The sequence below is a fragment of the Pinus tabuliformis genome, chromosome 8, assembly GCF_031772625.1.
Source record: "Pinus tabuliformis cultivar Carrire ecotype Pingquan chromosome 8, CPIR1, whole genome shotgun sequence".
NCBI classification, from domain to species: Eukaryota; Viridiplantae; Streptophyta; class Pinopsida; order Pinales; family Pinaceae; genus Pinus; species Pinus tabuliformis.
The window spans coordinates 1,041,964,945-1,041,988,527 of record NC_142294.1 but is presented as its reverse complement, the minus strand read 5'-3'; the positions used below and the strand labels follow the sequence as shown (position 1 = coordinate 1,041,988,527).

The following is a 23,583-nucleotide window of genomic DNA, read 5'->3' as shown; positions in this document are numbered from 1 at the left end:
ATGATCAAAGATGCCCAAAATAAGTGCCTCCTCCTAATTTGTCATTGAGCCTCTAATTTCCCCATGTGGGACCCAACGATCGATTTCCCTTATATTTTCCCTCCAAGAGTGTGTATTGCCAAGAAGGGAGCATATTCCCCTTGGGGTGGCCCCCACCATCCACTAACCATTCAATTTTTTCCTATGTTGGGCCTTTACCTTAGCTCAAAACTCCAAGTGGGGTCCCGCAACCCACTATTTCTAGGTAATAGTCTACAATATGACAAAATTGATATTTCCCCTTAGCAATATTGCTAAGTGGGAATATCAAATTGTGTAGATACCCCCAATCCTTCTTTCTTGTCCTTTTTTCTTTCTTGCTTTGGCTATTCATAGTTGTAGTAATAGTTCCATTTCGTGGATTGGAACACTACACTACCAAATTTGCCCAAGGCTTGCTCCTAAGCCCAACCACACAAAATGCTCTACTTGCATGGATGTGACAGCCCATAAAAGGAAAAGCATGTCTAGAGGATATGAATAATGTTGGGGATATGAAAAAACCTTGCTTACCGACTAACTAATAACTCATTGATGACTTTCTCATACTTTAAAATTAAAATTTAAAACTATTCTCCATTGGACTTTGGAGAAAACATGAAGGTGTAGAAACTAATGATTCCATCTCTTAACATTTTGACCAACATTCATCCACAACTGTTTAAGTTAGTTGACATGATTTAAAGTTTTATCCATGTCATTGAAGTCACTATCATTAATTTCTCTATCAACCTCAATGTTTACAGTAAATGGAAAAATGGAAAATACCATGTACCTGCCCTATCTCCTTGTTTGCAACATTTCACTACTCCATACACTTCACATACAAGCCATGCTTGCAATATGTGTGCAACTAAGCTTGAATTGGTGAGTTATGTGCCACATCTGCCTTTAGAACATCATATCTACATAGTTATCACATCACCAAGACTATTGGACTCTTTTGTCTACCTTTGACCACTTCGGTCGGTGCCTTGCTACGATGCCACTTGTTTTGGCCACATTTTCCTTGCTGCAATGTTTCTTTTCCCGCTAACATTTATCTATCACCACATATGGGCACTTTTTCCATCTGTTTTTTGCTACGAGGGAGATTGGAAGAAACCAAGGAAGACTGGAAAGAGATGACATGTCATGTGTGTGAGAATGAAGATGTTGAGGCAAACAATTTTTTTGTTGCACTGTCAAGTATGCAACCACATGAAGAGGGGAGGAAGATTGCAAAACAGCAATTGGGCCACTACATTCCAAGGAGGCCATGGAGAGGACATGACAAAGAAAGCCTCAAGAATGATGTAATGTACTAGGGAAATCTTGTTCTTATGAATTCTTAGAGACTAGGGTTTCAAACGGAATTTATTTTCTTGCTCAATAATGAAATTAACAGTTCATTCAAATAGTACAACAAAATGTTCCTCATACACATAACAAATAGCATTGTTCAACAAGAAGTAATACAATATCCAATATAGTCCGTAATTCAACCATCAATGAATTTGACAATAGTTCCAATGTTAAATCCAAACCTAACAGAGTTTTATCAACATCCTAATTTCCTACAAAGTGACATGAATTGCCAAGTACTGGTCTGCAGACTGGGAGCACAGTTATAACCGTTTATTATTCCCATGTGAATTTTGGTTCAAAGATGATCGAACAACTTCAAGACAAACCCTGAACTTTGGTATAGGAGCTAACCAAAACCCATTGAATTCCAACTCTAAAAAATGGAGGTCAAACTACCTAAAGAGATGACCGAACTGCTTAGAAAGATGATCAACGTTTTGTCTCAGGAAATGCCCTAACTCAGCCTCCAAACTGTCTCAATAAACCCTTTCGAACTTTGTCTCAGGAGCACCGAATTGCCTCAAGATCTTGTCACAGAGTGTACCTAAACACCCCTCAGAAGACCTGAAATAGCCTCAGGAAGAACCCGAGTTTGCCTCAGAGAAGGGGCCAAGTCCTGCCTCAGGGAGGCCAAGCTGCCTCAGAAGAGGGGTCGAGTACTACCTCAGGGAGGCCGGAGTAACTCAAAAATGGCTGTAGGCAGGAACGAACTAGCCTCAGACTAGGCCGAAATAATGACTCGGGATTACATTGTTTGCCTCAGAGCATACTCGCACAACTTCAAGAGATATTTCGATTTCTTGCCTCAAATTTCCCACAAATACTTTGTTGTCTTTTAGATAGATAAAGCCCACAATTTTCCAGATTCTTCGGATCAAAACTGCTCCCATAACCTATGCCAGACCAAGGAGAAGGTGACTAGGTAGGGTGGGATCACCTCCACCGAAACTAGTCAAAGAATAGAAAAGGATTCTTAAAACCCTCAAAGCCTCAAGATCAAAGAGAACATATACAAATTGATCCAATCCAAATGACTCTAACTCTCTTGTATTTATAAATTTCCTTCATGGGCTCCCAAAAGTGAGGGGTTATGAATGCTACCCCAAATTTGGGTCATTTTGCCCCAGTTGACCCAACATTTTAGCAATGTTGCCCCAACATTGGGAAAATTAGGCTTTCCCCCTCTATCAATACTATGGCCTATGGGGTTGTCTAGGCCATTTTGTCCATCCTTAGTTAATTAATTCATAAGGGACATTACAGTCCCCCCTTCCTGACATTGTTTGTCCTCAAGCAATGGCAAGTCCAGGTTCCGCACAATTTACACTTCAAATTTTATAAATAGCAGACTTCCTTTTGCCCTTATTGTTGTCATATCAGCACCCCACATTTCTTCCTCTTGTCCCATAATCATAATGTTGGTTGATGATGCCATCATGCAAGAATTGTTGCTTGAACCCGCCATATTATAGGTGAGTTATGGGCAAAAAGTATAGTTGTGTGAAATTGTTGAAGTTTTGTGTCCGCTGAAGTTTTTCCTCTCACCATAGCAACAATCTTCAAAAGGTTATAGGAAGTTGCTTCCCCTTTTGGTGGCAGTAGATTTACAATAAACTCCACGGGCTATCCATATTTTTCTATTGTCTTTACTCCATTGGGAGGTGACCCTTTTTCAGCTTTTAAGGTGTTGTATTCTATGCATGGCTGGACTTTTAACAACCTCTTTCTTGTGCGAGTGAAAGGCCCATTAACCTATGAAGGATTAATGACAACATAGCTCCATGCAATTTTGCAATTAGTTGACCATGGTAGGAGTGATTTGGCAACCTATAATACAATCATAGCATTTTTCCCACTTTGGAGTAAACTGGAAAAACACTTCCAACTCTCCCTTGTTTATCCCGATACATTTTGTGCTACAAAATGTGGTAACATTATAAGCATTCAGTGCGGCAAGGAATTCATAACAAAATTTGGTACCTAGCTCAAATGCATGAGGTCTTTTTGGAGAATTTGGAGAATCAACTTCATGGTCATGTGATTTAGCAACCTTTGCTACCAAACTCTTTCCATGCTTCTGGCAAGTAACATGTCTTGTGTTCCCTTCTTTAATAAGGTTGTCATGTACCTCAAAGCAATCTACTGCTGCAACCCGCTTTTCATTGTGGCCATTATCCTTAGTGTTTGGCCTACTCTACTCCATAATTGTGCAATCCCTTTCTTTAGGGTAAAACTCCCGTGTGACATCAACTGGAGTGCTAGGTGTGATCCCACATAGCCTTTTTCTGAGTGTATATTCGATATACATCTGGTCTTCAAAGAAAATGATTCCATCTTCCACCTAGTACCTGTCATCATGGATGAGTTTGTCCAACAATTCACAAGCAAACTTATTCTTGGAGTACTCTACTAAGAGGTGGGCTCTCCAATCTCTCAAGAATGTGTCATGCTCAGCATTCTCTTCATATCCAGCCTCATTAGATTGTAAGTCATTACTTGTACTTCTACAAGTTGTTGCAAGTGACTTCGCCTTGCTTGGGTATGACCTCCATTTGTTGGGTTGTTACAACTCAGGGACCACCATTGGTCATGCCTCTTAGAACTACCTTGGTCATGCCTCTTAATACTACCTTGTTGCCTTTAAGGTCTCAGAATTTCATTTCCATCGCTTGGTAGTTCATTATGAATCTTCCTAGCGAGTACAACCATTGTACTCCCAGCACCACATTGGTATCTACCAATTCTATCACATAAAAATCATCAGTAAGTGTATACTTACCAAGTGTGACGCTCAATTGTGAAACTACCTATGCGCATGTCATGCCTCTCCTTACCACCATTGTTGCATCAATAAAGTTGTATGTTGCTCCACCATCTATCAATGCTATGATTCATTGCCCTTGTATAGCACCCTTGATTTTGAATGTGTGATATTTAGGGACTCCTGAGAGAATGGCAATAGTACCTCCTTCAATTCTCGGAAGTGGTCTCCTAGCTGCTTTCAAGGGTAGTGCTTCTTCATAAATGTTAGGCTCCTTGCTTGGTGGCTATGTTGTATCACCTTCACTGTTGTTATCGAGCAGTATTTCAATGTAGTGAGTCATTCCCTTTCCCAAACATTAGTGACTGGGTTTCCATGTGATCCAAATTTATGCAAGAACGAAATGAAATACAAATTTAAACATAAACACAGAGTTACAGCGGAAACTGAACTTCAATTCATTAATAACAAATACTAAAAATTGCTTACATGCAAAATGGAAATAAACTAACCCGGGAGATGGTAACTTATCTCTAAGAAGAGATGTGACGGCTACATGCCATCTGAACTGTGTTACAATAAGGCTTGGAGGCCTTTTTATTATTGAGAAACAATGGAAAACCCTAAACATCCAAAAACCTAACCCTAGGAGATGAAGCACCAAAAGTTTGTGGGCCATGTAGGGGTTAGTTGGTACATCGACTTCCCGGGGTCGTAACTTTGACATATGATCTTTGTTTGACGCGTACGATACCTCATTAAAAATATCTATCCGAGGACAATAACTTTCGACTGCAAACTCCTAACACAGGCTCTCAATATGCCTGTTTTCCAAAAAACATCATTTAGGGCCTCAAAACAGTTCCGGAAGTTTAGGACCCAAAAAACTGCCAAAAAAAGTAATTGTGCTACAATTAAGGAAACTTAAAGAAACGGTGTTGGGGGTCCAAGTGGAATAGGCAGATGGCCACCAATAGCCACCTAGATCAGTCCTCCTCTCTTAGGAAGCAATGGTCCCCATTGTGTTGAGTGCCTCCATGAGATGGGGAAACTTTTGTTGAACTTGGTCCCTAGTGAGCCATTTGCCTTAGTGCAGGAGTTGGCTAGCTTTGACAACCCAATACAATTGGATTGACTGTTGGCGAGTGTTCTTGATTTATCTGTCCATGATCTGATCAATTGTGGCTTGTTCCATGTAGTTTGGGTTGAGCTTTGTTGGTGTTAGTTGTTCGGCGATGTCTGATGTGCCCAGCAATGGTGGAAAGTATGGCTGAAGGCGGTCCACATTGAACACTGGGTGCAGGCCAAGGAATGGGGGAATGTTGAGCTTGAAAGCATTGACTCCCATTGCCTTAGTGATGGTGTAAGGCCCATATCAGAGTGGTTGGAGCTTTTGATGGGCTCTGACAAGGCGTTCTTTCTACAAATGCAACCAAACTTTTTCGCCCACCTAAAACTTATGTGGCACATGATGTTGATCATGGCGTTGTTTGTACTTGGCATTGGATTTATCCAAGATGTTGTAAAACTGCTAGCTAATGTGCTGGATGCGATCAATAAACCTAGTTGCTCTATTAGCCTCAAACTTTACATGTGCGGATTTTTCCTGTGTAGTCGCATGAGGCATAACAACATCCATTGGGCACAATGATTGAAATACCAAACCCACTTAAAGGGTTGCAGCCCATCGAGCTATGAAGAGCTTTGTTATAGTTGTGTTGCACATAGGGATGGCTCTCATCCCATGTTCATGGATGCTTGGAGTTGTACATGCGTAGTATGTGCATGATCATCCTATTGATGACCTTTGTTTGGCCATCAATCTGGGGATGGAATACAATCGACTTGGTAAACTTGGTGTCCAATAATGACCAGAGGCTTGACCAGAATGTGCTCAGGAACCTACTATCCCGATTTGATATAATGGTCTGCGGGATCCCAAAATGTACCCACACTAGTTCAAAGAAGAGTTTAGCGGTGTCCTCTACTGTGAAACCTTTCTTGCAGGCCGCCAATATAGCCATCTTAGAAAATCTGTCCATGACCACAAATACACAATCATTACCATGTTTGGTAGAAGGGATGCCAGATAGATAATCCATGGAGATGGATTCCCAGGGCTAGTTGGGAGTAAGCAGAGGAGCGTACAAGCTTTGCTTCTTAATGGTTGGCTTGGCAATGGCACAGGCAGTGCAGGATCTGACATATTTTCCAACATCCTGTCAGAGTTTTGGCCAATAAAAATACTTATGTAGTACTACCACAGTTTTGTCCACACCAAAGTGTCATGCAACCCGACTATAGTGTGCCTCCCAAATTAGCTTGGCACGTTCGCTTTAAGGAACACAAAGGTGGCCCAAGAGGCATAATAATGCGTCCCAGAGGTGGAAGTTTGGTACTCGCATGCCATCCACTAGTATCTGGTATGTGTTGGTGAACTCTATATCATTTTTGTATAATTGCGACCATCCAGAGGTCTCATGGCCACAAGAGTTGAGAACAGTGGTCAATGCTGCAACCGGGGGTCGACTTAGGCAATCTGCAACATGAATGTTGCTACCCTTCTTGTATTTAATGTTCAAATGGAATTGTTGCGGATATCTGGACCACTTCTGATGGCAAGCATTTTGCAACTTCCCTTGTGTTTGTATAAACTGAAGTGGTTGATGATCTATGTGGATAATTGTCCCAGAATGTAATGTTTCCATTGTCGGCATGCCTGCATGATGGAATACATCTCTTTACTGTAGGTGGGATATTTCCGAATTGTATCGGAAAGTGTCTCACTGTGATAGGCCACCAGATGCCCCTGCTGGGTGAGAACTACACCAATAGCATAGTCGAAGGCGTTTATCTCAATTTCAAATGGTTTTTGCAGGTCTGGCAATGTGAGTACTAGTGCAGAGAAAAGGCGGTGCTTCAACGCAACGAACACCTTTTATTGGGAATCGGACCAAAAAACCCTTGCTTTCACTCTTCCCTTGGTAACTTGACTCAAAGGCCAAGTGATATGAGAGAATCCCAACACGAACCTCCAATAAAAATTGGCAAGGCCCGTTGCAAAGCTCTATTAGAGTGGTCGGGGCTAGCCAATCCCGAATGACTTGGATCTTAGTCGGATCCACATGTTTGCCTTGCTCATCAATGATAGAACCCAAATATTGGACTTGGCTCATGCCAAAGGTGCATTTCTCCAAGTTTGAACATAGTTTGTGCTACCGCAGGGTTTGAAGGAGTTGTTGAATGTGTTGCAAGTGCTCTTCCTAATTCTCGTTGAAGATGAAGATGTCGTCCAGATATACAACCACGAACAAGTCGGCAAAGGGCCGCAATATGTCATCCATCAACCCCATAAAAGTTGCAGCGGCATTTGTCAACCCAAAAGGCATGACCAACCACTCAAAAAGGCCCTCCTAGGATTTGAAGGTGGTCTTCCATGCATCTATGGGTTCTATTGGAACTTGGTCATAGCCAGACTTTAAATTTATCTTTGCTAAAGTACTTGGCCCCCTTGAGCTAGTCAAGAAGGTCATCAATCCATGGGATTGGATGCCTGTTTCTGACAATGATTTTATTTAGTTCCTGATAATCAATGCAGAGTCTCCAGGTCCCATCATTCTTTTGTACAAGTACAATCGAGCTCCCACAAGGTGAGGAACTTGGTTGGATGTGCCCTTTTTGCAGCAACTCCTAGATCTGCCACTTGATTTCTTCGTTTTCCAAAACAGAGCGGTGATATATCAGCCCATTGGGTAGAGGCGCTCTGGGAGTCAGACCAATCGAATGCTTGACTTGACAGTGTAAAGGTACACCTGTGAGTGAGGAGAAGATGTCCCTATATTCTTCCACAACCTTATCCACCTAATCTGCTACATGGTGGAACCCTTCTCGGGGGCTATGGATGTCACCACGATCTTCCCCTTACTTTGAGAGAGAATCAGAAAGAAAACAAATTTCACGGTCTCGAAGATGATCTTACTACATTGCTTAGCAAAGATCAAAGAGATGGCGGTAGGCAGGGCTACCTCCGGTATCCTATATAACTTATTGCCCAAAGTAATAATAACAGTGCGAGACTTGGACTCATACACAACATGTCGCTTCCACAAGTATGGTTGTCCTAATAACACATCACAGACTTCAAGAGGAGCAACATCACACAGTACCTCATCCATGAAGGGGTTGATGTTGTAGGGAAGGGGACATTGTTGGCTAACACGCAGATCTCGTCCTTGGTGGGCCACTCGATGGTGTAGGTGTGGTGTGGTTGGTAGGCTCAACCATTTAACGACCTTCGCTGAGACGAGGTTCTTTTTGCTCCAGTTGTCAACAATAAACTACAGTGGAGACCCCTTCACCCGCATCTATGAGTGGAAGAGACACTCCCCTTCCTCTGGATCTTCGGGCTCAATTTTCTGGACCTTGGTGGTGGCAATGGTGGCGTTGGGCTCTGCATCGATAATTTGTTTTCCTTTGTCATTCCCCTTGTTGGGTTCTAACTCAAAGTCAAAACATGCATCTGACTCTAAAGCCTTCAACTCAGCCACTAGTGACTACTTGGCGCGACACTCATTTGTGTTGTGAGTGGGGCTCTTGTGGAACTCACACCACTTTCTTGTGTTTTTCTTTATCTTCGTGGTGTTGTTCTTCGCTTGCGGCTTCGATGCGTTGTCCTGGGTCACCCCACCTTGGCCTTATCCTTTGTTTTGCGGTTTGGGGTTGCATTTTCCTTGCTTCAGATTCGCACATCCAAATTTCTACTTCTTCTGTTTAAATTTATGCTCAATCCTAACAGCATATCGGTATGTGGCGCCAAGCGAAAAGATGTCCAAGAACTCCATCTCGTCCTAGATGTATTTGTGTAGAAAGTCGTGGTACTTGTGAAAATTTCACTACTAAAATTCTATTGCAACAATTGGAAATTATTCTTCTAACTGTAAATTAATTAACAGTTTATTTGCCCACACAAACAACGAATAATTCACAACTACAATTTTCACCAAATTAAATTCTGCAGAAGATAAACTGGAATCTGAGAAAACACTGGCACACACAAACAAAAATTACGACACAGTTATTTTTGGACAAAAGTCTTGGGAAAAACCCAACATGGGAAAATCGGTGCAACAGCTGAGGGGTTTTTATTATTAAGCAGCAATGAAATAATCTGAGTACAATCCATGAATGCCCAGTTGGTTATCCAATCAGCAAGTATCTAACGAAAGTAATTAGAGAGAAAATTCTCTCGCTCCACAAGCAATCCCGGCACTAGATTCGCCAGAAAATTTGGTCGTCCAAACCCTTGCACAGGCCCTCTACGCAATCCTTGCGTTGCCTCTTGCACTTGTGGCTATGTTCAATCTCTGATCAAACCGTCATGTCTGTCTCTGCTACTTGAAGTGACTCTCCGAGCCTTTGGAAGCTGAATCGACTTCCTCTCCAGCTAAATAGAACTCCTCTGTTGGAGCTTCTGCATAGCCCTTGCGCAAATTCTGGGTGGAATACTTTTGCCACTTGCTGCTACCTCTTTAGATCAGGAAAACTTCCTCTAGATCATAGTCCCTGCCCCTCTCTGTCTCTGCTTCCCTTCACTGGCTCGAACTCTTCCGGCAACTATTGTTGATCTCTGGATAGTTGAACTACCCAAGGAAATTGATCTCAAGTGTGTGTCAAGTGTGTATTCTCCATCTACCCATCAACCTCCTCTTATAATTTCCATTTGGGACTCCAACAACCAAGATTAAAACATAATCGATGGCTAAGATCATCTCTGGATCAATCTGTGTGAGTTTCTAAATGATTCATACCTTTCTCAATTAATAAAGATTAGTTAACCCCCTTCCCTAAGTTTAGACTTAGGAAATATTTAAAAATAGGTTAATAAACTAATTGAGACAATTCTAGGTGGAATTTCCAGAAATGATTTATGGGTTATGGAGAACACCTATGTTTTAGCCTCTCCACAAAGTTTCAAGACTAGAACACCTCCGATGCTACAAAAACTAACAATACTTAAGTACCAGATGCCGCTTAGAATCCTTGATACTGAACTCGTGCGAAAGGTATGAAAAATATTTGTGAACTCTGGCACATCTTGGTCCCTTCCCTGTCGTAGTGTGGTCCATTTTATGTACTTATATTCACAGCTCCCGATAGGGTAATATTATTCCTTGACGACGTCTTGGAAAGAATTCCAAGTGGGTGCGACTAAAAATAGTGAGGGTTCCTTCTCATCCCTTTGCTCATAGTAGGTTTCCCACTAGTCCTTGATGTAGGGGGCGACCTTGAGGAGTGCAAAAGTAATATTTTCCCTATTGGAAAATTATGAACCGAAAATTATCCTTCCAAAAAATTTAACCATTTATCTACGTATTTGCATCTATCCAGCCTTCAAATATAGGAATGTCAAAGTTAACTTGTACCTTGAAGGGGGTGGCGTCTCCAAGGTGGTTGTCGGATGAAGATTCTTCGCCTACTGATACCCGTCGAAAGATTTGGGAAAAGTTATCCATCATCTCGTTGCTTTGTTGCTCGAGGGTTTCTTCGAGCAACATTTTGAAAGGATCACCTACTCCCTCGTCTCTCTTTTGTTTCGCCATGGGAGTTCATCAAGGTCAACGAGGTCGGTCTTGCAAGGGCTCAACCAGTTTAAGTCTTAACTCCTTATACCCCAACCCCGTTGGGGACATGCACAGAAAAACAAAGAAAGAACAAGACCTCTCTGATACCACTGATCCCGATTTATGCAGGAACGAAATGAAATAAAGATTTAAACAGAAACACAGAGCTACAGCAGAAACTGAACTTCAATTCATTAATAACAAATACTGAAAATTGTTTATATGCAGAATGGAAATAAATTAGCTCGGGCGATGGTAGTTTATCTCTGAGAAGAGATGTGACAGCTACATGCTTTCTTAACTGTGTTACAATGAGGCTCAGAGACCTTTGTATTGTTGGGAAACACTGGAAAATCTTAAACATCCAAAAACCTAACCTTAGGAGATGAAGCGCCAAAAGTTTGTGGGCCCTATAGAGATTAATTGGTACATCAACTTCTCGGGGTTGTAACTTTGGCATACAATCTTTGTTTGACACGTACGATACCTCGTTAGAAAGATCTTTCCAAGAAAAACAACTTTCGACAGCAAACCCTTGCCGCGGGCTACGGGTTTTCCCATTTTCCAAAAAAAAACATCATTTAGGGCCTCAATATGGCTCCGGAAGTTTAGGACCCAAAAAATTGCCAAAAATAGTAATTGTGCTACAATTAAGGAAACTGAAAGAAACGGTGTTTGGGGTCCAAGTGGAATAGGCAGGTGGCCACCAATATCCACTTGGATCACCATGGCTCTTTGCAAGTGAAATAAAGATTCATTCTTCTAAGCTTATTTTGAGTTTCTTCATCCAACCAATCCTTCTTAGTTTCGTTGTCCAAAGATATCTTCTTTCCCTTATCTTTTGGAGGGGCTTGTGGTATGGGTGGAGTCTTCACTTTTGGTGTTGCAACTCCCATATTTCGAGTCTTGGTGATGACCTCTAATAATGTGGTGTGCTTGAAGGCTTTTGACCCATCCATGTAGTGGTTCAGCTAGACCTTCTACAAAGAGCATCACCCGCCTCTACGCTAAGAGATCTATTACCATGACTGTTGTCCGTTCGAATTCTACAATGTACTCATCTGGTGTCCCTCTTTGTTTGATTTGTGCCAATTCTCTGAAATGCATGTCAAAATCCCTTCGATCAAATGCTCTATCAATCGTTGGGTAAAATACATATAAGATGTTATGCTAGAGTGTCCCAAGGTGACTAGTCCATGGTACCACCATTCATGTGCTTCCCCCTCCAAATGCAAAGTGGCAAATTGGATAGCATTTACTTCCTCAATGGAATTAAGTCGAAAATAGATGTCCAACTTTTGTACCCAAGCCCTTGTTGAGCATTTTGATGACCCATCAAAAGAGGGGATGGGCAGCTTTCCTACCTTGCACATCAAACCCAAATTTCATTGTTCACTAAATCTATTATGGTATTTGATGTTGTATTTTCAGAAAGACTAGGTTGCTCGTGTATTTTCTTATAGTTTTGCATACTCCCGAAAGTACTCATTAAAGAGTGCATCTTGTTCTACTGCTCCTTGGGTTGCGGTTGGTTGATTTCCAATAACCTAAGAAGTAAAGGTCTATGGTTACTTCCATTGGTTGCCCTGGCATTAGGCTGCGCAAAAGTATTGATGGGCTCGGATTATGGATGTTGCTTCCTTCAGCAGTAGTTTTGTTACGCACATTCAAACCATTAGTCATATTATTACCAAGATTGTTTATGTCCTGTAAGAGCTATGTCATTTGTTGTTGTCCTTGTTGCCACTCTTATATTAACAAATTAGTTATCTATGTTTATCCATGAATTAGCACATGTAAGAGATCCTTGAGATCCGGCCCTCCCTGTTCTTCTCTATTCCCCCATGGATGTGTTGTGGTTAATTCTCTTTTTCCTGACTGTGACATTTCTTGTATCTTCAAGAAGCATACAAAGCTCATACACTCACAAGCTGGCAGGATTCCAGCTTTGATACCACTGTAATGTGCTAGGGCAACATTGTTCTTAGGAATTCTTAGGGACTAGGGTTTCCAACTAAATCTCTTTGCTTGCTCAATAATGAAATTATCGGTTCATTCAACACTACAACAAAATGGTCCTCATACAGTCCGTAATTCAACCATCAATGAATTTGACAACGGTTCCAATGTTAAATCCAAACCTAACAGAGTTCTATTAACATCTTAATTTCCTACACAGTGACCTAAGCTGCCATGTACTGGTCTGCATATTGGGAGCACAGTTATAACAGTTTATTATTCCCCTGTGAATTTTGGTTCAAAGATGATCGAACAACTTCAGGACAAACCCTGAACTCTGTTATAGGAGCTGACCAAAACACAATGAATTCTGACTCCAGAAAAAGGGGGTCAAACTACCTCAAGAGATGACTGAACTGCTCAGAAAGATGATCAATGTTCTATCTCAGAAAATGCCCTAACTCTGCCTCTGAACTATCTCAAGAAACCCTTCCGAACTCTATCTCAAGAGCACCGAATTGCCTCAAGATCTTGTCACAGAGTGTACCTAAACAGCCCTCAGAAGACCCCAAAATAGCCTCAAGAAGAACCTGAGTTTGCCTCAAAGAAGGGCCCAAGTCCTACCACAGGGAGGTTGAGTTCTACCTCAAGGAGGCTGGAATGCCTCAAAATTGGCCACAGGCTGGGAGGAACTGGCCTCAGACTAGGCTGAAATAATGCCTCAGGGTTCCACCATTTGCCTCAGAGCACACTCGCACAACTTCAGGAGATATTTTGATTTCCTGCCTCAGATTTCCCACAAATACTTTGTTGTCTTTCAGATAGATAAAGCCCACAATTTGCCAGATTCTTCAAATCAGAATTGCTCTCATTACCTGTGCCAGAACAAGGAGAAGGTGACTAGGTAGGGTGGGATAACCTCCACCGAAACTAGTCAAAGAATAGAAAAGAAGTCTTAAAAACCTCACAGCCTCAGGCTCAAAGAAAACAAAGACAAAGTGATCCAATCCAAATGATTCTAACTCTCTTGTATTTATAGATTTCCTTCATGGGCTCCCAAATGTGAGGGGTTGTGAATGCCACCCCAAATTTGAGTTATTTTTCCCCAGCCAACCCAACATTTTCGCAATGTAGCCCCAACATTGGGAAAATTGGGTTTTCCCACTTTTTCAAGACTACGGGATTGGATAGGCCATTTTGTCCTTCCTTAGTCAATTAATTCATAAGGGACATTACAAATGATGCACATCATATAGAAGCCATTGAATGCTGCTATAATTGAGCATAAGACTTTTGCTACAATAAGGAGAAGACCGAATCCGAATGAGTAGTCCAAAACTTAATTCTGTTACATTTTGGAGTCACCTTGCCTCCTTGTTTTATTATCTTCTTTCATTTATATGATGACATGCATAGGCCAATTAACCTCATGGGCATTTTAATAATATTTGGTCTCTCTCGATGTAAGAAATGGCTTACCAGTTGTGACATAGTGAAATAAGGTTGCTTGGCAAATAGGAATAAATTGAAAATCCGCATATATCAGTGCTAAAAAAAGTGCAAAGAAACTCCAAGCCTCAAGAATGATGCATATTGTATACAAGCCACTATACGCAGCTACAACTCAGTAGGAGATTTTTGCTACAATAAAGAGAAGGCCGAATCCAAGCAAGTAGTCTAAAACTTCTTTGTGAAACACTTTGGATCCTGCCTCCTTGTTTTATTATCTTCTTTCAATTATATGATGACATGTTGCATCACTTGTGAGCCTTTCCATCCCATAGGCCAATTGGCTTCATGGACATTTTAATAAGATTCTCTCTCTCTTTCACTTGCAATATGAGAAGTGGCTTACCAATTGGGACAGAACAGAAAGTTGCCTGGTAGATATGAAGGAATTGAAATCCACGTACATAAGTGCAAAAAAAAAAGTGGAAAAGAAACTCCTAAAGGAACCAACAATGCTATATAGATAAGTTCAACCGGGAGGGAGGATCGGAATGCAGAACTGCTCGAAACCAAACATTGCATGGAGAAAAAAAAAAGTTGTCTCAAATAAGAAACAGCAGACATGCCAAGGTCTGAAACAAGAATAAGGGAAGAATAAAAGGAAGAATGGGAATAGGGGACATGCCGAACATGCAGAAAGGGAGACGTGGAGATTGAGTAGCATCTCTTTATAAAATTGTGAGGCATTCAACCACATTAGAAAAGGAGCAAACTTAGAAATAGCAGTTGAGGGTTGGTGTTTTGTGAGGGCAAAGTAGATGACACAGCCAATAGAACCTCGAGGATGGCGTGCCTGTAAGACAAATTACTGAAAGCCAATCCGGCTTGTCTAGGAGACCGATCCACAGAGGGAAGGCCAAATCAAAACAAGGAATCCAAAACTTCTTTGCACTACTTTACATATCTTGGAATTCTGCATACGATGTAAGGCCTTTCTTCCCATAGGCCAGGTGACTTCGTCGACATTTAATGGATCTCTCCCTACCCCTACCCACTCTCTTCTCTCTCTCTCTCTCAGCAAGTCCCAGTTTTGCATGGCTTCAATCAACCTTGAAACCTCGCATGAACATATTCATGAGTAAATTCTAGTGCTGCATATACTCAATACCAAATGCCCAGCAAAAATTAGTCAGCTCTATTACTAGAGTTTTAAGAGTTTTACCAAAAGCTGAGTGTTTAAAACCCCGGGGAATGTCTGATTATAATACTATGTGCTAAATAGGGTTCGTTCGTATCTCTAAATTTAACTTTTATTTCTATTTTTTTAACCATTAATATACATACAAAGTCTATGAAACCACATAACAAAGAATGAGCTATCCATTCTTTACTTATGCAAATGGTGTAACATATTCGCAACAAATAAATAAATAAATGGATAAAATAATTAAGTACCTATTCCAAGGTCTGGATGGCAGATCGCGATCTTCAGCTTCCGACCAGGGTTTAATGTCACCATTATCGTTAAATAGTAAATGACTCGCTGCTCTCTGCTCACAGGCAGAGACTAAGAAATCAAAAGAGTTCTGTTAGCACTAGACACAAGTATATCAGGTCAATTTAGATGTTAATGAAAGGAAACACTATCTTAGAATTGATTTGACAATACACAATGAAAAGAAATTACCCACCCCACTTCACTATAGTTTCCTTTTCTTGACATACTATCACATGATTGTTGTTGTATTACTCATTTGCGTATACAACATAATGTACAGAGGACGCACACTAGCAAACACGCATAAAAACAAGCTAGAGATTGGCATCACACAGTCACTTTTTCCATGTTCTGTACCTCCGTTCAACCCGTACCAAGCCAGGGGTTTTAACAAATAATTCGAATCGAACAAATTAAAAATGAATGCATTTCTTGGAATTATCAAACAATTTCACCTCAAAAAATTTACCAATTACGTCTGGTATCGCTCCCAATTTGCCCCTGACAATTCTGGTAGCTCTGACTTTCAAAATTTTGCCCACGCCTGCCCGTATCAATCTCTCTCACGGGGTATGTTTTTGGTTCTTCAGAAAATATAGATTTTTTGCATACACGTCAGTTTCTGGGGATGCAATCATCCTCCATGTTTCTCCCTGCATAAGCTTCTCAGAACGATTTCTGGATCTATTTCATGTTGCACAGAAACGGTGGCTGATCTACTCTTTACTTCACGTTCTGGATTTTTATGAGCTCAGTGTTTCGTTTTTCCCCTGCAAAATTTTGGCAATCTGCTCTGCTAAACCCACTATGATCATCTGCAAGTAATTCGTCTTTGAGTTGACTGGTTCTTCACCTTTGGTTTTTATGCAATTGCGCTGAGATTTCTAGTCAACTATCTATCGTCGTTTGACGATTCAACATTGGGATCTTTCAACAATTTCTAAAACTCTGTATTTCCTTTTCCTTTTTGGAGGTTTCTTCGTGAGCAAAATGATGAGCTTCTTACCAAAGTAATGTTTAAATCATTTTGGAAAGTTTAGCAATCATGGTGTTGAAGGAAAGGTAACTAGATTCACTATTCTTAAATATATTTTTGATATGTGTACTTATTTAAGAAAAAAGAAATATTATTTTTATAATATATGTCAATGAGTTTTTTGTTTATGGAAATAGGTTTAATACTAGTTGAAGTGCTATAGATGAGTCAAATAGTCAAAAGAAAAGGTTGAAGACCTTAATGGTATGTTACACTTTGTATGAATATGTATTATGGTCATAAGAAGTCCTCATATATTATGGTCATAAGAAGTCCTCTAAGCGAAGTCACAAGCCTTCTCCAAGCAATGAAATCCTAAAAGGAAGAAATCAGAAGCATAAAAGTCAAGTCGGCCTCAAGTCACGTAGTCGACCTAAAAGAAGAAGCAGACTCCTATATATAAGAGGCATTTCACCCTCCAAGAAAAGACAACTGAGCTCTGAAATCCGCAAAAAGAAGGAAGACAAGACGAACGAAGAAGCCAAGGAAAAACATCTACTAGGGCAACGAGGTAAGGAGGATGAACAGAGAAATATGAAGGATTGTCTCTAGGGTAAACTCACAGTCACACGTGCAAAAGGGAAGGGTTTGCTTGCGGCCATAGCAGCAAAAAATTACAATTCACCATACCTCATTATTTTGGGTACAAACTAGGCCTACAAGGCCTCCTACTCCAATGTGGAAGAAAGACTCTCAAGTGAAGTAATAAAGCAGAAAAATGGATTATAAAGGATTGTTTCTAGGGCTAGAAACAGTCACATGTGCGAGGTGCAATAAGGTTATGTATGAGCCATAACAACAGCTAGTGAACAGTGCATTGTTTTGGTAAGAGATCAAGCCTACAAGGACTCCCAAGACTAGCGAAGGACCCTATCTCTCTAGTAAAGGTGAAAGGACTATAATCGGAGGACAAAGTGTTGAAAGGCAAAGTGCCGAAAGAAGTGCAGAGACATAAGGTGCAGAAAGGAGTGAAGACTTGACTTGTGTTTGGAGGATCCCTTTGTCAGGGGTCTAGGGCTTGGCATTGATCAATAGAAGCTTCAATAAGAGAAAATCACAAAAGGGTTTTCCTCTCAAGAGAAGAGAGGTTTTGGCCCTAGCAGAGAGCCAACATCTTGTGTTCTTGTTTTGTGTTTTGATAGTAGTTTGATGAATTACACACATAAGCACTAATAAGAAGAAGAAGAAGAATGAGCTAACAAGAAAAGTAAAAAGACTCCACAAATTGTTATCAAGTAACGAAGAATCACACTACACTACTTTGCCCTAGATTCTTCAACATCGTATCAGAGCTAAGGTGACACATCAAGTAAAGGGCAACTCAAGAACCCTCATCAAGAAGAAGCATCAAGCCTAGAAGTCTCAATCACTTCAAGGTCAAGAAGGGTCTACAAAGCTAGAAGAAGAACTTTACATAAAGGCACCTACAATGAAGAGCAGATTGAAGCAAAACTTACATGAAGCTACAAGTCTTCAAGCAAGTCCACTTGGAGAAGGCAACTTGAAGAACATCAAGATCCAGGGAAGACAAGCCATCTAGCCTTCAAGGAGGAAGCAAATCCATTGCATCTCAAAATCTATCAAGTAAGTACATATCCCCTTCTAAATATATTTCAATGTCTTTTTTCAAGGAAAACAATAAATTGGTAGGTACCAATAACTTTCTTGCATGAAAGAAGTGGATTGGTCTACTACTCGAGGAGAATGAACTCCTAGAGCATGTCAAAGGGAATATCGCTATCTCTGCTAACGAACAGACTCAAGCCTTAGCCAATTACAATAAGGATGAGACAAGAGCTCAAAGGATTCTGATAGAATCAATCAGAGACTCTCGCATTCCTTATGTCTCCAAGTTTGAGACATCGAAAGAAATTTATGATAAGCTAGTAGAGCTATTATTGATATCTACAAGCTGAGAAGTAATATCTCTAAGGAATGAATTATACAAGATGAAGATAACTGAGGAAGGAATAGCTCCCTACTTCATGAAAATCTTTGCAACTTCAAGAGCTTGGGGAAGTCATGTCCGACAGAGAGATGACAATTGTAGTACTCAATGCTCTACCTGAGGAGTGGGGAAACTTCACATCAAGTATATATGCCAAGAAGGAAGCAACCACTCTCAGTGAAATGTGGTATATATGTAGGACAGAGGAAACCAGACTTAAGGAAAAAGAAGATGTGGGATCAAAGGAGCAAGCATTTGCTACCATGGCCAAAAGAAAGGGTAAATTTGTCAAGTTTGGTCCACGAAGACATGTCCAAAATCCAATGTTTTGGATGCCAAGAATATGGACACTACAAAAGGAATTGTCCTAAGCTTAAGAAGGACAACAACAACAAAAGGAAGAGGGAAGAAGCTCACATAACTCAATAGATGAAAGAAGAAGGAAAGAAGCAAAAGAAGGAAGATCCTCCGGATCTCTACTATTACTATGTCAAACTCTTTACTTTTAGACTTCTTTCAAAGTCTTGAGTAGGATAGGAGCATGTAGGAATAAATTAAAATTGCATGGCTAGAATCATCCTCTAGAATCTAGGAACATGATCTACATAAAGTTCTAGATACTCATGAAGATGTAGCATTTATAGTAAGAACAAAAATGTATGAGTAGAAATATCCTCTAGAATATAGGAGCATGCCAGATATAGCTCAAGATGTTCATGTAGAAGAAGCATGCCTAATATAGGACCTCATCCACGATGAAAGAAAAATTAATCATGATTAAGAATCTTAGAAGACCTCCATCATCAAAGGAAAAGAAACATTTGCAAGGCAATGATCTTTATGATCCTATGATGGAATCTTCAAAAGAAGGTTCATGAACCAAGGCAAATGTCTCATTGGGAATCCCATTCATGGGATTCAAGAAAAGGATGATATGCAGGCAAGCTAAGATGAAGCAAGAAGGGCCACACCAAAGGATGATCAAAGGAGAATCAAGATGAGGTATGTATGCATCAAAGGTTAGTCATGTTATCATTTGTATATTATTAAGTCATGGGTATAGTTCTATAACATGATCAAGCATGAAGGAATCTCTTTCACCAAGAACATGCTCGAAGGCATGTACCACAATGCAATAAAGGTCAACAAAAGAATATGCTCACATAAGGAGCATAAGATTGCTGACTAAGAAGCAAGAAGATATGCTCACAAGTCCATAAAGCAAGTAATGAAGGAATGCTCTCACAAGAAGCATTAGATGGTTGACCTATCTATCTGAGAAGAAGCAAATGAAGAAAGAGATCAAGCATGTGAAGAACACCATGATCACCAAGAATCACTATCTGACAAGATACTTTGAAGATATCTCCCGAAAGAAGGCAAGACAACTCTGATAAAGAAAGAAAGGACCCTTGACACCTATGAAGGCCTTGGAGATATAAAGGTGCAGATAATTGATTCTACTCTACAAAGATGTCGTGATGAAGAAGCCACCCAACAAAAGAAAAAAACAATGTTGAAGCAATATTAGGACGAAGTCATGATGGGCTACTAGGTCAAAACATGCAAGTACATCGAAGCACCATGAGAAGAATATTCTGAAGCATGGACAAGATGACAAAGGAGTAGCCAAGATGACAAGAAAACCCGATGCATGACATGAAAGCCACTTTCCTCGAAGGAAGCAATGACATGACAAACCAGGGAGGAAAGTGATCGATGGATGGTGCCCTACCTGGAATAAGTTCAAACAAAGACTTCATGACATCAAGAAAGAAAGGCGATCAAGGAGCTGAAGGACCCACAAAGAAGAAGTTGTTGATGAAGTAAAGAGTCCCCAACTAAGAGGGAACTCTAACAATTCCCTGATCAAGAGGGAGTTTTTGGATCACCCCTGATTACAAAGGAGTGACAATTGTGTTTTCCATTTCATGGGTCATGCACTAGACTAGGACTAACAGCTGTAAGTCTAGATGAAGGCCATGAATGGAAATGTAGACACAAGATAGACACAACATTCTTGTCTTCACTTGGGAAGAAAGAATGGGATGATTGTGTAATCATTTGGCGCCCGATACTCTTTGAGGATGTAGGGCATCCAAGACAAGAGTAGGCAAGAGGACCGATATTCTTTGAGGGCTGGGAACCCAAGATAAGAATAGTCCTAGAAGGTCATACTCGGAGAACACCCGGGTGGGTATGTACCTTGAGAGACAATGATGAAGGTGTCTATAAATCATTGGTCTCGCCAACATTGTAGCTCATGGTCTCGTAAAGAGATGGAGTTGTTAGTCAAGGCCTTGCACTATGACAATGTTGATGGATATGATGCTATAACATATGGATTGCTAATCCAATTTCTCTTATGTGAATTCTTCAAGATTGATAATAGCCAAACACCTTGTATGAATATGTATTAGGGTCATAAGAAGTCCTCCAAGCGAAGTCACAAGCCTTCTCCAAGCAACCAAATCCTAAAAGGAAGAAATCAGTAGCATAAAAGTCAAGTCAGCCTCAAATCATCTAGTTGGCCTAAAACAAGGAGCAGACTCCTATAAGAGTCATTTCACCCTCCAAGAAAAGACAATTGAGCTATGAAATCCGCAAAAAGAAGGAAGACAGGAAGAACGAACAAGCCAAGGGAAAATGTCTACTAGGGCAGCGAGGTAAGGAGGATGAACAACAAAATCTGAAGGACTGTCTCTAGGGTAAACTCACAATCACACGTGCAAAAGGGAAGGGTCTACCTACGACCATAGCAGCAGAAAATTACAATTCACCATACCTCATTATTTTGGGTACAAACTAGGCCTACAAGGCCTCCTACTCCAGCATGGAAGTAATACTCTCAAGCGAAGTAAGAAAGCATAAAAATGAAGTATAAAAGATTGTTTCTAGGGCTAGAAATAGTCACATGTGCGAGGTGCAGTAAGGGTATGTTTGAGCCATAACAATATCTAGTGAACAGTCCATTGTTTGGGTAATAGATCAAGCCTACAAGGACTCCCAAGCCTAGCGAAGGACCCTATCTCTCTAGTAAAGGTTAAAGGACTCTAATTGGAGGATAAAGTGTTGAAAGACAAAGTGTCAGAAGAAGTGCAGAGACATAAGGTACAGAAAGGAGTGAAGACTTGACTTGTGCCTGGAGGATCCCTTTGTTAGGGGTCTAGGGTTTGGCATTGATCAATAAAATCATCAATAAGAGAAATTCACTAAAGGGTTTTCCTCTCAAGGGAAGAGAGGTTTTGGCCTTGGCAGAGAGCCAACATATTGTGTTCTTGTTTTTGTGTTTTGGTAGCAGTTTGATGAATTACACACATAAGCACTAATAAGAAGAAGATGAAGAATAAGCTAACAATAAAAGTAAAAAGACTCCACAAATTGTTATCAAGTAACGAAGAATCACACTACACTACTTTTCCCTGGATTCTTCAACATACAAGTGTGGGGCTTTCAACTTAATTATTTGCAATGGTATAGGGAACTTCACTTGCAACACATACAATGGGGCAAGTGTCGTTGACTATGTGATGTGTTCACAAAGCTTGATAGAAAAGATACAAGAAGTTAAGGTTGGAGAGCATATATGGGACTTAAAATAAGACCATAACCCAATTTATATAAAGTTATCATGGTTAAAAGAAAGGCAGCATAAGAGGAAAACCCAATGCTTTCGGCAATCACTATCAAGAGGCAAAATTCTTCTAACACAAGAAAATTGTACTATTTTCAAGACAATAGTAGAGAGATTAGTTCAGAAGAAAAACACTGGTATCAAAAGCTTCAATAGTCATGAGTTAACAAATATAATTCAGAGTGCACTTGAGAAGTGCAAAAGAGAACAAAATTGGAAATCATAATCAAATTGTTTTCCTGTAAATGTTTGGTTTGATGAGGAATGCAAAATGGCAAGGAGAACCTTGGAAAAGGCAGGCAAGGAGAAGATGAATGTAAAGCTATATAAACATATTCTAAAAAGGAAAAAAAATGAGTTCATGCAAACAAGGCGAGAAGATTTAATATATCTAAGCAAGAATAACCCAAAGATTTTATGGCAGGAACTTAAACCAAGGAAGAAGCAAATCAAAAATAATATTATAATCAATCAATGGTTTGAATATCAAGACAACTCTATGAGAAAGAATCAGAGGTGGAGCCTCCCCCCAGGATCAACACAACTACAAATCTCTTCACGTTACAAGAAGTAGAGATCGGAATTAAGAATCTGAAAATAGGGAAGGCAAAAGACTTGGTGGGACTTCAAGCATAGTATCTAAAATGGGGAATGAACACTCTTGCACCGCACATCATGGAAATATTCAACAACATCATTCAGTAAGGACTCCCAAGATACTGTACAACTAGCCTAGCAATACCCCTTTTAAAAGTGGAGACATTAATGGTCCTTCCAATTATAGAACCATTTTGATAAATCATGTGTCTGGAAAGCTTTTCGACAATATGGTAGAAAGTAGAACCAGTAAATGGGTAGAAGTAAAGAAAAGAGGGCAAGAGGACAATCGGGTTTTAGGCTGAAGCATTCTATAGTGGATCACCATATCACGTTGAGACACATTGTTGAAAAGGTTTGGGAGGGAAAAGAAGAAGTATTATGTTTCTTTGTTGACTTCAAAAAGGCATTTGACACAATCCGTAGAGATAAGTTGTGGCATATAATGGAATAACTTGAAATTCCTTTGCACTATAGAGTCATTGTCCATAGACTTTATGAAGAGGTGAAAGCCAAAATTAGAACCTCGGCAAGTATTTTACAAAGCTTTAGAAGTGACATTGGAGTCAAGCAAGGTTTCCCTCTATCCCCTACACTTTTTGGTTTATATATTGATCAACTGGCAGAGTGGTTAAATCTGCAAGGTGAAGATGGTGTTTGGTTGGGGGAGTTTGTGATAATGTTTTTTTTTATAT

At 40.3% G+C, this 23,583-nt stretch overlaps 1 protein-coding gene across 5 annotated transcripts in view; it reads right to left on the bottom strand.

The window, feature by feature from the left end:
- Positions 1-16,719, bottom strand: part of LOC149238916 (UDP-Glycosyltransferase superfamily protein) — a 184,865-nt gene extending 168,146 nt beyond the window's left edge. The window contains exons 1-2 of one of the 5 annotated variants that reach the window (XM_089373233.1): positions 16,129-16,719; positions 15,631-15,742 (exon numbers count right to left, since the gene is read on the bottom strand). In XM_089373233.1, coding sequence (XP_089229359.1) covers positions 15,631-15,694 — 64 coding nt within the window. In that variant the 5' untranslated portion in view covers positions 15,695-15,742; positions 16,129-16,719. Of the gene's footprint in view, positions 1-15,630; positions 15,743-15,866; positions 16,057-16,128 lie in introns of those variants that run through there. The other 4 variants (XM_089373237.1, XM_089373234.1, XM_089373236.1 and 1 more) reach the window with 4 other exon arrangements.
- Between the last annotated feature and the right edge of the window lie 6,864 nt (positions 16,720-23,583).